The sequence below is a fragment of the Akebia trifoliata genome, chromosome 3, assembly GCF_017979445.1.
Source record: "Akebia trifoliata isolate Shusen 1 chromosome 3, ASM1797944v1, whole genome shotgun sequence".
Taxonomy (NCBI): domain Eukaryota; kingdom Viridiplantae; phylum Streptophyta; class Magnoliopsida; order Ranunculales; family Lardizabalaceae; genus Akebia; species Akebia trifoliata.
In genome coordinates this window covers 46,206,668-46,223,658 of record NC_141377.1, presented here as the reverse complement: position 1 = coordinate 46,223,658, position 16,991 = coordinate 46,206,668, and the positions used below count along the sequence as shown (strand labels likewise).

The 16,991-nt window shown below is 34.0% G+C and overlaps 1 protein-coding gene across 6 annotated transcripts; it reads right to left on the bottom strand.

The window, feature by feature from the left end:
- Window positions 1–1,631: 1,631 nt before the first annotated feature.
- Window positions 1,632–15,202, bottom strand: LOC147407381 (S-adenosyl-methionine 4-1-methyl-2-pyrrolidinyl-3-oxobutanic acid methyltransferase-like). Of its 6 annotated transcripts, XM_086435922.1 has the most exons (5): window positions 15,189–15,202; window positions 14,966–15,071; window positions 14,166–14,843; window positions 8,320–8,367; window positions 1,632–2,132 (listed from the first exon to the last, which is right to left on the bottom strand). In XM_086435922.1, exons 2-5 carry the CDS (start codon window positions 15,038–15,040, stop codon window positions 1,977–1,979), a joined length of 957 nt encoding a protein of 318 aa, XP_086292048.1. In that variant the 5' UTR covers window positions 15,041–15,071; window positions 15,189–15,202; the 3' UTR covers window positions 1,632–1,976. The 6 variants fall into 6 exon arrangements, with proteins under 6 accessions (XP_086292048.1, XP_086292047.1, XP_086292049.1 ...); XM_086435921.1 differs by lacking the exon at window positions 15,189–15,202 and having other exon boundaries at window positions 14,966–15,168; XM_086435924.1 differs by lacking the exons at window positions 1,632–2,132; window positions 15,189–15,202 and adding an exon at window positions 3,937–4,330 and having other exon boundaries at window positions 14,966–15,167.
- Between the last annotated feature and the right edge of the window lie 1,789 nt (window positions 15,203–16,991).

The window sequence follows — 16,991 nt, the reverse complement described above, 5'->3', positions numbered from 1 at the left end:
ATCTGAGTTTTAAAATCTTTTTATAAATATTAAATAATAATAATTGAAAATAAATAAGAGACAAAAATTATATTTAAAACATATTTTTATTGAAAAAGAGAATTCAAGAATGGCATTTATGTAAAATGATGGGGACACAACTGGTATTTGTACGAGATGAATAGTGAAATAGAGACCATCTCTATTTTATTTTATTTTATTTTTTATCTCCAATTCTAGAGATGTGAATAGTAATGTAGAGGGTGTGTTAGAAATTTAGAGATAGGTTGGAGTTAGGTTCCGAGGTCTCTATCTCTAAATATAGAGATATAAAGACCGGGTGGAGTTGCTCTAACCCATTGTACTTTTGGGTGTATGCAACCAAAAATTGTCTGTTAGTTTCACTCATCGATTTATTCTAAAACAAATAGTAACCTATAGAATGTTTCAATATTTTTTAATAAATACATACCAAACATTTCAAAATGTTAAGTAATAACATACCGAATGCTTTTCACATGGGATCTCTTGTAAAAAATTATTTGGTATATAACTACTGATCTAAGAACAATAAATTTGATAGAAATATATTGAAAAATACGTTATTATACGATAGATACATACCGAATAGTTCTTTACAGGAGTAAGTAAATACCCTTTTATATATTGAATGATAAATGTCAATAATGCTTAGGTATGCAAATACCATTTTTGGGTTTCTTATGTTTTACCAATTAACACTCACCGAACAAATGCAATCTCACCCCCCGCCCCACCCCCCTGATTTGAAGCATATCAAACCCTATCGAAAAATCTATCAAAGTTCAGTCGTATCAACATTATCAACTAATTTCTCTTCGGAGATTCATTAAACGATCGTGTTTTGATCCATTTGTGGGACATTATTAATTAAAACCTGATTTTTTTAATACTATTATTTGGAATAATTAAACATTTTGATAGATTGAAGTGAGTTTGTATCATTTATTTTCATCATCTTTCATTCTTTGAATTGTTTTAATCATTTTGCAAATGAACCATGTTAAAAATCGATTTTATCTTTATCGTTTGTATAAAAAATAAAAATTAAATACTTTCGGTAAATCAGGATCAAACTCATCAAAACTATTTCGGTAGGTACATATTGAATGCATTTTTTCCTAATGGGAACCCCATGAAAAATTATTCGGTACGTACCTACCATATGCTAGCGTGTTTTTTCGTATATTTCTATTGAATTAATCTTTCTTAGATCAGTAGTTACATACCGAACAATTCCTTACACAATATCCCATGTGAAAAGCATTCGATTTGTTATTACCAAATCTTTTTGAAAATGTTCGGTATGTATTTACGAAAAAAATTTGAAAGGTTGGATAGGGCTAGTGTTTATTTTAAAATAAATCAATGGGTGAAACTAGCATACGATTTTTTGTTGCATACACCTACAAGTACAGTGGGTTAAAGCAGTATCTAGGTGTAGAAAACCAACACCATATATAATATTAACAAATCTGGTAAGTGTCTTTGTAGTGAGCCACACGAGTACTATTTAAAAAAATATATATATATTTTGCATATGTACGTTGAAATGAAATTAGTATTCTCAATTTCATTTGATTCTTAAATTTGAATAAGACAAACAAGAAACAGACCATGTAAACTTCATTTTATTTCATAAATTTTTTTCAGAATGAGATAATATCTATATATAGAAATCACTAGTGGCACCATGTCACGTTCCACATTTGAACAAAGCATTATTATAGTAAAATATAGGAACAGCTCAGGATATTTTTTATTTCTTTGTGAGGGAGACGACGACATTATCGTACTTGGCTTCTCCTTTCATTAGGAGCTCGATCGTGTTCTCCATGAACCTATAGAACAAATCATCCATGATTGCCTCTCCAAAGTGACTCACCAGCATTGACTCTACCACAGCTCTTATACTCCTCGCTACGCTTTGGCCCCTACTGAATTTGTCTCCTTTATCATCATCTTCCAATGTTAACATCCCAATCAAGTTCAAAAATCTCCAACCGATCGAGTTTAAATGATCCTTCAGACTCAATTAGGTTCCTTATTTCTTTAGCAGAAGCATTATAAAATGGAAGGTTGAAGGAGTCCAATTTTGCCTCATCCACAAGTCCCTGCATGAATTAATTAAGCAATTTCAATATATATATAAAACGTGTACACATATAACTACTCATATATCTACAATGCGTTTTGTCCTATATAGGCTAAAAGTTTCAAATTGAGCTGATTTTGTATGAGGATGATCTTTATAACGAGTAGATCATCCTCATCAAAAATCAGCTAATTATAAAACTTCTAACCCCATATTTATGAAATCAGCTCAATCCGAAACTATTAACCTCATCAAAAGTGATTTACAAAAAGTGGACGATTCGCGATTCTTCAACTCATAAATATAATGTTAGAAATTTTAGAATTAGTTGATTTTTGGTGAGGGTGATCTCCTCATAAAGATCATCCTTACCAAAAATTAGGTCAATCTGAAACTTTTAGCCCACATAAGATAAAACCATAGTTAGGAATTCGGCGGATAGGAAAAAAAATGATACGAAAATAAATTGGGTACCATTCGGAAAAGCGGTGCACCGATTCGCTCAAAAATTCGATTAAAAAACGTAGGACAGTAAAAAATACGATACAGAAATAATTTGATAATGATTCGGATCCAACAAATTTTAAAACTTTCAAAAATTTAGATATATATATCTATATAATATATATATATATAACATATGATATAACCTAACAATTCTAATTTATTAATCAAATTATCAATACTTAAATTAAAAATATCTTAAGTAAACAATCTACAATCACATTCATCGAATAAAATATATACTCATAATTAAAGATTTAGTTTTAATCTATCTAATAATCAATATAAATGAAAAGTATAAAACATAATATACTAATTAATGTCAAAATTATCGTGTCTCATGACCTAATTAAATTCAAAATGAAATTTCTTGTTGTTTTTAAAAAGTTATTAATGCAAAGTAAATAGACCAAATAACTCGTCAAAAAGAATATCTTCACGATTAAGTATAATTTTGTATTCATTTTCAAGCTCTTCACGATTATCATCAACGTATTCTAGAAGCTCCCCAAGTTGTTTAAGATTAATTATTTTTGTGGGGGCAATTTTCAACTTAGGGTATGTTTGATTGCACATGGAAAATCAATTTCCATGGAAAATGACATTTTTCAAGTGTTTGATTGCACATGGAAATGGAATTCATTTTCCACCTCATTCAAAAAGTTCACTAAATCATGGATTTCACTTTCCCACCCATATGGGTGGGAAAATGAAATCCACCCATGTTTTCCATCATCAATTATTCCCTACCACCACCACCACCATTACACTAACCTTGCCGTCGTCGTCATCGCCGTCGTCACCATCGCCGTCGTCGTCGGCTCCGTCTCCGACCACCTTCTCTCTCTCTCTTCTTCTTTTTCTTCTTCTCCATCCCCCACCTCCTCCGCCACCACCACCAAGTTCTCCCCCCATTTTCCTCACTTACCTTCATCGTCGCCGCCGCCACCCACTACGTCATATTTTACAAAAAACGACGGGCCAAAGCCGTCGTTTTTTAAGAAAAATGACGGTCCCCGCCGTTGCAAGAGCCGTTGTAAATAACGATGTCGTTTTTAGTGAACGACGGTTGGCACGTGTCAACAAAGTGTCGTAAAAAACGACGGTCATGATCTGTCAAAATAAAACGACGGCCCAAACCCGTCATTTTTTTAGTCGAATTTAAATTTAATTAATACATATAAACGACGGCTTAAAGCCGTCGTTTTTTTTGACACTTTTTTTTTTTTTTTTCTTTTTTCCAAATTTAGCCACTATTATTTGTCATTTTTAATATTTTTCACCTGAAAAGAAAATGACAATTTTTATTGAACAGAAAATTGAAATCTAACCAAATAAATAAATACACCAAAAACACAAAAATTTACATTTTGCAAATGGAAACCATTTTCCTTCAAATTTTACATGTGCAATCATAGTCCAACATGCCCCATTTTCAAGGAGTCGATTTTAATCCACATCCCAATGTTTAAAGTAGTTTTCAAAAAATTTCTACCAACTTCACTTCACTTGACTTGTAGAAATCAAAACCAACGTCTATCTTTCTTGGACGTGGAGACCATGGATGTCTTGGATGTGGGAGAAAAGTAACCACTGGTCACCCTATGGATGTACCCATTAACCTTCCACAACCTAGGAAGCTGAGTAGCAGTGGCGGAGGATGTTGGTGTGCTAAGCTTGTCGCGTGTGGTGGCCGTCATACTCTAGCAATAGCTACATGGCAGACTGATGAATCAGAACAGCTGCTATAAAGTATCAAAATACTCAGATTGTGGAAGGTTAATGAATCAGAAGAATGAAATATATTTTGAACAGACTATAATGGAACTAATTATATAATTTTCTGACTCTGCTCAAAGTTGTCTTTTAGAATGTCATCTGATTTATTGGTCTGTCTAAAATGCTCCTAGACAAAATTTGAACTCATAACCTTCTTCATAGAAGGATAAAATGAGAAACTTTTTATTTTTGTGTTACTAGTTTAGATGTTATGTGCCTCTAGTATCCATGGGAAAAACTTTGAAGCGAGCAGGACCCTTGAAAATTTTGAAACAACCCTCTCCATTGGTTTACACTGGTATTTCCAAGGAGGTATTCCAAATTTTGGTGGAAATCTAGGGGCATGAAATAAATACAAAATGCCACGTATCTTATAACGGGGAGGGTTTCCCTTCAAAATTTTGAAAAGGCCTGCTCTGCTTCAAAGTCGGACTCGTTTCACGTGTGTGCATTTGATAGATAACAAATGTAGTCTCCTATCTATATATCTGTTTATACTTATTTTGGGGTACTATTTCCTATATATATGGACCCTATATCTTGAGTGTTTCGATCCAATTACCCTCATCTACATGTTTTCCATGATGATGGTGAATCTTAGGAAGCACACATTATCATCAAATACTACCATTGAAGGATATAATCCAAAATTTAATTAATTAAAAGTGGGGAGGTTTTTAATGTTATTGGTTTGATATGAACATGAAATTTAGGGCACATGCTTTTCTTTAACATCTTAGCAGTTTGAAGGGGAATATCAGTTTATTTGGAAAACTTGATTTTTTTTGTTTTCTAGTTGCAGCATAATTCATGGAAGAACATTAACTTACAACAAGATGATCGAGGAAAAAAAAAAAAAAAACAGAATAAATAATTTTCAAATAACTTGGATTTAGTAAGTACCATTTTCGATATTTAAAAAAAAAAAAAGATGTTCATTGTAATTATTCCACCATAGCAAACACACATAGCAACTCATAAAGCTTAAAGACTCCCTGTCTCAAAGAGGAACATTGGACAAATTAGGTGTTCTAATTTTAAGCACCATTCCTAGTAAACAGGTGCCATTTTTACTTGATGCAACTTTCTCCACAGAAGCTAAATCAATATACAATATGCTTGTATTGGCTGAGAATTCTGCCTGCAAGCTTAGACACAATGAACATGGTTCACATTGTTGAGATACATATAAAATCTCAACTATTAGATTTTGCATTTACACGGTCGAGTCAACAGACCCGACCCATGTAGCGCATTCAAACTCTGAAGCTAATTCCCATGATTTTGTGTGAAAATTATGTATGAACTCAACCTATGTATGAACCTATATATCAAAATTCCAAAGACAGCATCAAAATTTGTGATGACACTCTTCTAGACCTTTTTGTTCCTGAAATACGAAAAATCCTTAAGAGTCATACTAAAGGGACGCTATCCAGTTTGGATAACAATCTTAACCGTCATGAATGAGAAACCTTTCACTCTCGTTCGAATAAGTGATGAAAAAATGTTCAATTATGACGTCATAGTTAGAAAAGTCAAAATTGATCACCATGACTTTCAGGCTCACCAAGCTGGTCTGGTTAGTGATCTTGTTAAAGCAGTAGTTAGCTCTCATGACAACTGGTGGACCGTCCACCATTCTAAGACATGTATCATTCAGACCCAGGAAATTTATGGTCAAGGTGTGACTGTAAAGAAGTATAGGCATGAAGACAAACCTAGAGAAGTTAATATTCTAGCCACCATTCCACAAATAGCAGCAATCTACCTATCTGATGGAAGACCAGCTACAGAAGCAATCGGGATGCTGACTCTTGACAACCTAACCGCACTTGGCAAATTGATTTGAGGACAAAATCACATACCAGACCTTCGTGGAGATCATGGAAGCGAAGAAGATAAAGAAGATGAAAAGGAAGTTCACATTGTTGAGATACGTATAAAATCTCAACCTATGTATGAACTCACATTATGCACATGACAAGGAAAATGTTGAACTGACTATGCTCCACGACACTGCACTCAATATTGTGCTGACGTGACAGTGTCTTCTAAAGCTAAAAAATCTATTGTTCCAGGAACACTGCCATGTTAGCTCAATATCAATTGAGCACAAAATGCCAATATAGATCCTTAAAAGGAAAATGATACAGACACATACAATTGAGAAATACATGGAAGCATAACTACAAATAAAATTCCTAATTAATGCTATCCATAGCTCCACTAAAGAGAAATAGTGTACAATGTGTTAGGGGGGCATACCCCTAGATTAGTTTTGGTTTCTGTAGAAAAACAGTAAATCAAGCCAATTCTGCCAATCAACTATAATAACAATAATGCTAAAGTGTATCATAACAATAAATTTCATCATCATCATCATCCATGCTTTATCCCATAATCCCATACTTGATCATAACAAGACATTAATGGGGAAAACCTCCACCATACTTTTCAATTCTGTACAACTTAAATATGAGGTCCTAAATTCAGAGAAACCACCATTTCAAGTTTAATTGATCCAATGTGTTTGTGTCTCAAAATGTATCATTCAAAGATATGTAAGTTCAGTTGGTTCAATTTGTTCAAAACAGAAATAAAAGCAATTTTCAGCTGGTTCAATGAGTTTTAAAACAGAAATAAAAACAAGTTTCAACTTGTTCAATGTGTTCAAAACAGATATAGAAACAAAGTTAGTTGATTCAATGTATTTAAAATGGAAATTGTATCCTTGACATCGGTCAAACTCACATTTTCAATTTTAAAAGTGCAGTCACTACAATGAATTGGTCCAGCGAATCAGTTTAAGAATTTTACTAGGCTCAAATCCCATTGGATCTACCAATTAGTTTTGACCCGATCAATTATGATGTGTATTGTTCCAAGTTAAAGGTGCTCGTTTGCTAAATTGGTTAGATGCTATGGGTGTTGATACCATGACTTGAATTCAAAATTAACCTCATTTACTGATTTCTAATCAAAAACTTGCTTGCTTATAGAAAAAGATGTATTTTTTCTGGATTTGATTTATTCTGATTTTGAAACTCAATAATTTTGGATTGATCTTTATTCAATTTGAATCAATTTAATAAAAGTATATGTATCTTTTAGACATTTATCGAAATGAAGGTATGAGACTTGTAAATCATAGTTGTTTACACTAATGTGAGGATATTTGGAAAGATGAGTTTGAACATGACTTTGATAAAATGCTCATGAGACATCATGCAACAGGATTGCAACAACATAGATTACAACCAAGCCAGGAGTGTGGCACCTAACAAACAAAATAGCGATTAGATACCATGTCATAAACACACTAGAAAATAAAATAAAATAAAAAAATAACGATTCTATAGCAACACCAAGATTTGCTAACACCACCCTAATTCATAGAAAAAAAGAAAAAACAAATTGTCATTTCAGGCCACCAAAACCATCCAACTTTCTCACCAATCTCCACCACAAACTCTTCTTTTCTCTAAATTTCTCTCAATCCAAACACAGCATTAAGGGAAATTGTGAGAGGTGTGTAAAATTTATAAGCAATTTGGAGGACATCCAAACACTAATAGGACTCATGTAATGATCAACCAATTAAGGTGAATCTGGTTACGAACAAATAGCGAATATAATTCAAAATCATATATCAACCAAATAAGGTGAATCTGGTTACGAACAAATAGCGAATATAATTCAGAATCATAATGTTGATACCCAAAATCTTAATGGAAGTAAGTTTTGGCCAAGATCAGAATGAAACATTAACCCAAAACACTGGAACATTCCAGTTCTCAAGATGTTTCAAATTGTTTTGAAATGATTCAACCAAGACTCTTTTGGTTTTTCTACTAATTGAAACAATGCCTCAAGATTTTAAACCTTAAACAAATAGTAGAAATGCAAATTAATGAGCGAACCTTCGAATCAATACTGGAATCGCAGAATCCGTAACAGAACTTTGAGATCTGCGAAGAAATAAAAGTAAAGAAGAAATCTCCATTATTCAAGCAAAACCTAGCTTAAATTAAAGAAATAGATACAGATCATTCTCAAATGGAGAGAGAGAACTACCGCGCGAACCTCGCCTGGTTTCGTAAGTCCGAAACTCAAACTCGCGAGAAAAGAAATCGAGAAGAAATCGAAAATGGGATTCGTTAAAACTCTAGGGTTTTTTTAGAGGAAGAAGAACAGAGAAGAAATCGAAAATGATTTCTAAGTTGTCTTTGAGAAGAAGATACAGAGAAGAGATCGAAATTTTGGTTTGGTAAAGGTTGGTGCGGCAATAGTAGTACTCACATTTTATTAACACCACACCAAACGATGTAACATTAGTAAACTTTGGTGTGGCAATAGTAATTTTTTACTAATTAAATGACGGATTAAATTAGTTGTTAATAAACGATTATTATAATCGTCATTAAGGGTTAAACAATTGGTGAAAACCGTCGTATATAAACGACGGCTTTAGTCCGTCGTTTTTCCCGCATTATTTAGTCGTTTTTAACAATTTGTGACGTAGTGACCGTCGTCGTCGCCGCCACCGCCTCCACCATCGTCGTCGTAGCAGCCACCGCCACCGCCGCCGTCGTCGCCGTCACCGTCGTCCTCGTCGTCGCCGCCACCGTCGCCCTCGTCGTCGCCACATCCTCCTTCTCCTCTTCTTATTTTTTCTCATATTTTTTCCATGATTTTATCCAAGTGAAATCAAACAATGGAATTTGATTTTCCAACCCTACCTATTTTCCACAACTAATTTTCCATGGATTTCAAATTCCATGGAAAGTGACTTTCCATGCAATCAAACATACCCTTAGGGTTTTTTTTTTCCTTTCTCTTGAGTTTTGAAGTGAAAACCGAGAGCAGGAAAATAAAAAGTATTTTATTAAAATACTTACGGAACATACATTCGAATCGTGATCTATTCGTTGGGATTCCAAGATCCGCTAATTAATCTGAATCTTTGAAACGAACGGCAATTTTGATCGGGAAGAGTATTATTTGTCGAACTCTTAAATTTACTAACTATGGACAAAACACATTGTAGATATACGACTAGATATGTGTATACACGAAACTTGGCCCTATATATATATATATATATATATATATATATATATATATATATATATGGGGTTGTTCATGGGACATATGTAAAAGCAATGGTTTTTTCAAAATATGGGTTAGAGGATTTGGATTGAACTGATTTTTTGCAAGAATGGTCACTATGATGAGAAGATCATCCTCACAAAAAATCAGCTCAATTTGAAACTTCTAAATCTATCAAAAGTGACTTACAAATGGTTGGTAAAAAATAGACGGTCCACGTTCTAAATCACTTTTAATGGGGTTAGAAGTTTCAAATTTGACTGATTTTTTTTAGATGATCTTCCCATCATAGAGATCATTTGCACAAAAAAATCAGCTTAATCTTAAAATTCTAGCCCATATTTTGAAAATTTATTAATGTTACATTGTTTTTACATATGTCCCTTGATCTGTTCCATGTAACATATGTAAAATTAATGGTTTCCATTGATCCCATATTTAATATATGTCCCTTGATCGGCAAAAAATCAGCTCAATTCAAAACTTGTAACCTATATTTGGAAAAACCATTGTTTTTCCATATGTCCCATGAACCGCCCCCATATATATATATAGAATAGCGTTATTACGGACCCTATTACGACTCATATTACGACTCACCATTTGTCTTATATGGGCAAAAATGTTTGGAATGGGCTGATTTTTTGTGAGGATGATCTCTGTGATTCGGGGATCATCCTGGCAAAAAATCATCCCAACCCAAAATTTCTAACCCCATCAAAATTGATTTACAAAAATTGGACGGTCTAAAATTTTTCAACTTGTAAACATGGGACTAGAAGTTTCATAATGAGCTGATTTTTGGCAAGGATAATCTCCTCACCATAGAGATCATCCTCACAAAAAATCAGCCCATTCCAAACATTTTTGCCCATATAAGACAAAACGGTGTGTCGTAATGTGAGTCGTAATAGGGGTTGTAAGAACCCGACCCATATATATATATATATATATTATAATATATATATAGGGTCCCGTTCAGCAACAAACATTTTGGCAAAACATTTTTCAAAAAATGGGTTAGAGGTTTTGGAATGGGCTAATTTTGGTGAGGATGATCTCTACGGTGAGTAGATCATCCTCACCAAAAATCAGCCCATTCCAAAACTTCTAGCCTTAGTTTACAAGTTGAAAAATCGTGGACCGTCCATTTTTTGTAAATCATTTTTGATGGGGTTAAAAGTTTTGGAATGAGCTGATTTTTGGTGATGATGATCTCCTCACCGTAGAGATCATCCTCACCAAAAATCAGCCCATTCCAAAACCTCTAACCCATGTTTTGAAAAATGTTTTGTCAAAATGTTTGCCATATATATATATATATGGGAAGGGATCAACAGAAAAAGTCTGAGACCAACATCCATACAAATGATCATGATCGTTGAATGTCCACGGATCCAACGGTGGATCTCGTTTAAAACAGTCACGTTTCTTTTAAATTTTCTCTATTTGCAACTACATCCCCGCACATACCTTAAAAAAATTAAACATCTTCATGACCCCTCTTCACTCTCTCTGCCCTAAACTCTTTACTCTCTATGTTCACATATCATCGACTGACGCCTCACCTTTTCTCTCTCTCTTTAACCCTAACATTTCTCAGGCGATCTCTACGACTAACAAGAACTTCATCTCAAGAGAGTGCACTCAAACGACTTCACTCACCCCAAAATGGTTATTCTCTGTTATGGTCTTGTTAGTCTCTAAAGCTTACAAACTATGTATGGTTATATAGAAGCCATTCTTCCCAATATCCTTTAAAACATCTTTAGAACAAAATGATGAACCCATATGATCACATGTGCCATTATCCTTTAGACCAAAAAAGTAAAATTTTCAACTTCATTAAACCCGTTATTCAGCAAGATGGTGAAATATTTTGTCTATTTCTTTAAATACACTCAGAATATCGACCAAATCGAGCAGAATCCTCGACTAAGAGAAATCAAAATAGAGGGATTGATGTGGGTAATGCTTAGAGATAGAGAGAGGGGGAGAACAAGCTGGGTTCAAAAAGATGCTTGAGTGAATGGTTTTGAGTCGTTAGGGTTAGGGAAAAGAGTGAGAGTAAAGACGAGGTGAAAACTTCGTCATCTTTAATGGTCGATCTCGCTTAGATTAGACTGTTAGGATTGTGCGTAGAAGAGATGAAGAAGAGAGAGAGAGAGATTTGTTTTATTTTGACTTTTGAGGATTTGCAAATAAGCGGGGATATAATTACAAATAAGTGGGGAGGTAGTTGCAAAGAGAGAAAACTTAAAAGAAATGTGACTTAAGTGGCTGTTTAAAATCAAATCCACCCTTGGATCTAACGGCATCCAACAATCACGATCATTTGTATGGATGTTGGTTTGAAAATTTGTCCACTGATCCCTTCCCTATATATATATATAGGGTCAGGTTCAATGGCCGTCTGAGAAACCGTCTAAGAAAACTTTCGTTTTTCAAAATAAGGGTTAGAGGTTTTGGATTGAGCTGATTTTTTGCAAGGATGGTCACTATGATGAGAAGATCATCCTCACAAAAAATCAGCTCAATCAGAAACTTGTAAATCCATCAAAAGTGATTTACAAATTAGTGATAAAAAGTGGTAAAAAATCGACGGTCCACATTCTAAATCACTTTTAACGGGGTTAGAAGTTTCAGATTGAGCTGATTTTTTTTTTTTTGGATGATCTTCCCATCATAGAGATCATCCTCACAAAAAATCAGCTCAATCCAAAATTTCTAACCCATATTTTAAAATTTTATTTACCGTCGAAAGTTTTCTTAGACGGTTTCTCAGACGGCCCTTGAACCTGACCCATATATATATATATATAGGGTCAGGTTCAATGGACAACCATTTCTACACACATATAGACAACGTGTTTTGTCTTATATGGGCAAAAATGTTTGGAATGGACTGATTTTTGTGAGGATGATCTCTGTGATGAGGGGATCATCCTGGCAAAAAATCATCCCATTCCAAAACTTGTAACCCCATCAAAATTGATTTACAAAAATTGGACGGTCTAGAAGTTTCATAATGAGCTGATTTTTGACAAAGATGATCTCTGTGATGAGGGGATCATCCTGGCAAAAAATCATCCCATTCCAAAACTTGTAACCCCATCAAAATTGATTTACAAAAATTGAACGGTCTATAATTTTTCAACAAAAATTGGATGGTCTAGAAGTTTCATAATGAGCTGATTTTTGACAAGGATGATCTCCTCATCACAGAGATCATCCTCACAAAAAATCAGTCCATTCCAAACATTTTTGCCCATATAAGACAAAACACGTTGTCTATATGTGTGTAGAAATGGTTGTCCATTGAACTTGACCCTCTATATATATATATATATATATATATATATATATATATATATATATATATATATATATATATATATATAGGGTCACGTTATTACGACCCCCTTTGCGACCCCCTTTGCGACACACATTTTTGTCTTATATGGGCAAAAATGTTTGGAATGGGCTGATTTTTTGTGAGGATGATCTCTATGGTGAGGGGATCATCCTGGCAAAAAATCATCCCATTCCAAAACTTCTAACCCCATCAAAATTGATTTACAAAAATTTGACGGTCTATAATTTTTCAACAAAAATCGGACGGTCTAGAAGTTTTGGAATGGGCTGATTTTTTGCCAGGATGATCCCCTCACCATAGAGATCATCCTCACAAAAAATCAGCCCATTCCAAACATTTTTGCCCATATAAGACAAAAAGGTGTGTCGCAAAGGGGGTTGCAAAGAGGGTCGTAATAACGCAACTCATATATATATATGTATAGATATAGGGAAATGTTCAGCACCATAAGTTTTACCACACACTTTAACAAACGTTTTTTGTCCTACATGGGTTAGAAGTTTTGGAATGAGCTGATTTTTGGTGAGGATGATCTCTATGATTAGAAGATCATCCTCCCCAAAAATCAGCCCATTCCGAAATGTTTAGCCCCATGTTTACACGTTGAAAAATCGTGGACCGTCCATTTTTTGTAAATCAATTTTGATGGGGTTAGAAGTTTTGGAATGAGCTGATTTTTGGTGAGGATGATCTCCTCACCATAGAGATCATCCTCACCAAAAATCAGCTCATTCCGAAACTTCTAACCCATGTAAGACAAAACGCGTTTGTTAAAGTGTGTGGTAAAACTAAGGGTGGCGAACGGGACCCATATATATATATATATATACGGTCGGGTTCCTGCAACACACATTGCGACACACATATAGTCAACGTGTTTGTCTTATATGGGCAAAAATGTTTGGAATGGGTTGATTTTTTGTGAGGATGATCTCTGTGATGAGGGAATCATCCTGGCAAAAAATCATCCCATTCCAAAACTTGTAACCCCATCAAAATTAATTTACAAAAATTGGACGGTCTATAATTTTTCAACAAAAATTGGACGGTCTAGGAGTTTCATAATGAGCTGATTTTTGGCAAGGATGATCTCCTCACCACAAAGATCATCCTCACAAAAAATCAGCCCATTCCAAATATTTTTGTCCATATAAGACAAAATACGTTGTCTATATGTGTGTAGAAATGATTGTCGTTTGAACCTGACCCATATATATATATATATATATGAAACAACGATTTAACAGTGATCATAAAAAAAAGGGTTAGAATTTGATGTACCTCTAAGACCATGGCATTGAGAGCGGACGATAACAAGTTCCAAGCTGTAGAATTTTCATCAGTCGTGGGATCATCAGTTGTTCTACCCAGAAGTGATAGAACCATTCTCCCTCCAGGAATTATTTCTTCCGACCGTAATCTAAGAAACAACGACAAGTCCAATTGAAATTGGTCCAAGTAGGATTTAAGCACGCTAGGAGGGCTCGTCTTTGCCAAGTATATACTACCCTTATTCAATGGCATGCCTGCTTCACTCTCAAGCCCTTGAGGAACACGAGAGAGCCAATGGAGACTATAAGAAGAGTGAACAAAGTGCAGAGTCTCATTTGGAAATAGCCTCTCATAGAAAGATCCAGGAATTCCATTTATGAAACACGGACCGAAGTCATGGCCTTTTTCTTTCTTGAGTTTGTCATAGAAACTAGGCAGAGACCTGAAGATGCTGTTGAAATCATTTCCTGGAAGATCATTTAGGAAGATTTGGAATTCAGGTGGCCGACGATTCAAACCGTGGCATGCCATGTAAATAGTATCTATAATCTCAGAGATGGCTAATAGGGTGTTGGGTCCTGAAGAGCAACCTAACTCTGCAATCCTCAGACATTGAGGGAGGGCAAAGCTGTATAGATTTAGTGTGGTCTCTTCTATTATCGGTTTCACCTTGTTTATTACTGTTCTCTGTAAACAAACAAACAAAATGATGCAAATCATTTAAAGAAAAAAAAAAAAAACTCAATAGGTTGGCAATCAACAAGGTAAAAATAAGTGAGAGAGTGTGAGAGAGAGAGAGAGAGAGCGACTTGAAGTATGGAATTATTAGCATAGCTGATTTCTCTTTCTCCACCATTCATGTGAAGAACTTGTTGCACATCCATGGGTAGCTGTCTAGCTTTCAGTACTTTTTTTTCCTTTAGAGTTCTTCTTCTCCTTTTATAATTGAGAGTCTAGAGAGACCAAGTAGCCATTTATTTACCTTACTGATGTCATGGCCATATGGGCTGTCTAGCTTTCAGTACTTTTTTTCCCTTTAGAGTTTCTTCGTCTCTTTTTATAATTGAGAATCTAGAGAGACCAAGTAGCCATTTATAAAAATTTTATTTATTTACCTTACTGATGGCATGGCCATATGGGCTGTCCTTGGATGTTGTATCTCAACTACCGTATAGACTAAAAAGTGACTCATACTGACACCATTTGCGATTAGTTAGAATTCTAGCTAGATCAAATTTTACTAAGGATCCTTGAATTCAAACGGAATATCAAATTGACAATCCAACACAACAATCTTTTAGATTTCATTGAAAAATTTAATTAAAAAAAATTAAATCTTATCAAATTATTTTAAATGGACAGTTAAACTTCCACCTAACACCTAAATTTAAAATTAAAATTCTATAGAATAACATTTAATTTTTTTTTTTTTTTTTAAGTCCATAGAATTAAAACATATAATTGCGACTTGTCTGCATTTCATTTTCGATGCATATATAAATTATTTTAAATTAAAATGAAGCATTTTAAAATATTAAGATCCCCTTTTACCTAAAAGTAGCTATCCCTATTTGGATAAGAATTAGAGTCGTGTTAGAGTGACCGAAGCATTTATGGTTCCATCCACTTTTACGTTACGAAGTGCAATGTGAGACTCTTTCCTAACGTCACTTCAGCATTATTCGTAAAAAGAAAAATTCATTTGTCCTGGCTTAGTTATCTTGGAAGTTACAACCTACAACAAGAGCGTTTTGTCTTTGATACAAGACGGAATGGGAAGGAGTGGAGTAGTCTAGTCTTACTAGTTTAGTAAGATTTCAAATCTTACTAAAGGTCTGTGAGCTCATCTTGTGACATCCAAATACAAAAATAAAATTAAAAGACTATGTTCCACTGTTAAATTTAGGAGTGCTCCCCACCCTCATATATATAATATATATATATATATATAGGGTCAGGATCAAGGGCCATATGAAAAAATATATGTAAAAACAATGTCACGTTAATAAATTTTCAAAATATAGGTTAGAAATTTTGGATTGAACTGATTTTTTGTGAGGATGATCTCTATGATGGGAAGATCATCCGAAAAAAAATCAGTCCAATCTGAAACTTCTAGCCCCATTAAAAGTGATTTAGAATGTGGACCGTCAATTTTTTACCAACTTTTTTCAATAATTTGTAAATCACTTTTGATGGATTTATAAATTTCTGATTGAGCTGATTTTTTTGTGAGGATGATTTTTTCATCATAGTGACCATCCTCTCAAAAAATCAGCTTGATCCAAAACCTCTAACCCATATTTTGAAAAATCATTGTTTTTTCATATGTTTTCTCATATGGCCCTTGAACTGACCCCATATATATATATATATATACCATTCTACACAGGATCTTTAAAGATAAAGAAGAAATGAGTTCTACTTCAAATTTTGAAATAAACCTTTTATTGTAAAAGTAACTTTAAATATTCTTGCATAATTTCAAACAACTTTTGATAATTTTCTTCATATTCTTCATTTCTTGGTCTGTTTTCTCTGGTGTAAGATATGTGGATATTAAATAATTCTTGGTAATACATCTTCAGGATTTCTAATCTTTCTTTTTTGTTGTAATTAAAACGAGGCATAGGAAATAAGGCAGGAAATAACAAAGTAATATACAAAATAATACCAAACTTGCCTACAAAGTAGCTTACAAAATATGATACTTGCTTAGAATAAGACAAAAGTAAGAAATTGAAAAATACAGAAAGCTTTTGAAAGATTACCTAAATAGTATTCCCTTTTGGAGATGGTAAATAGTTGGGGAAAGATTTGATAAAGGGTAAGATA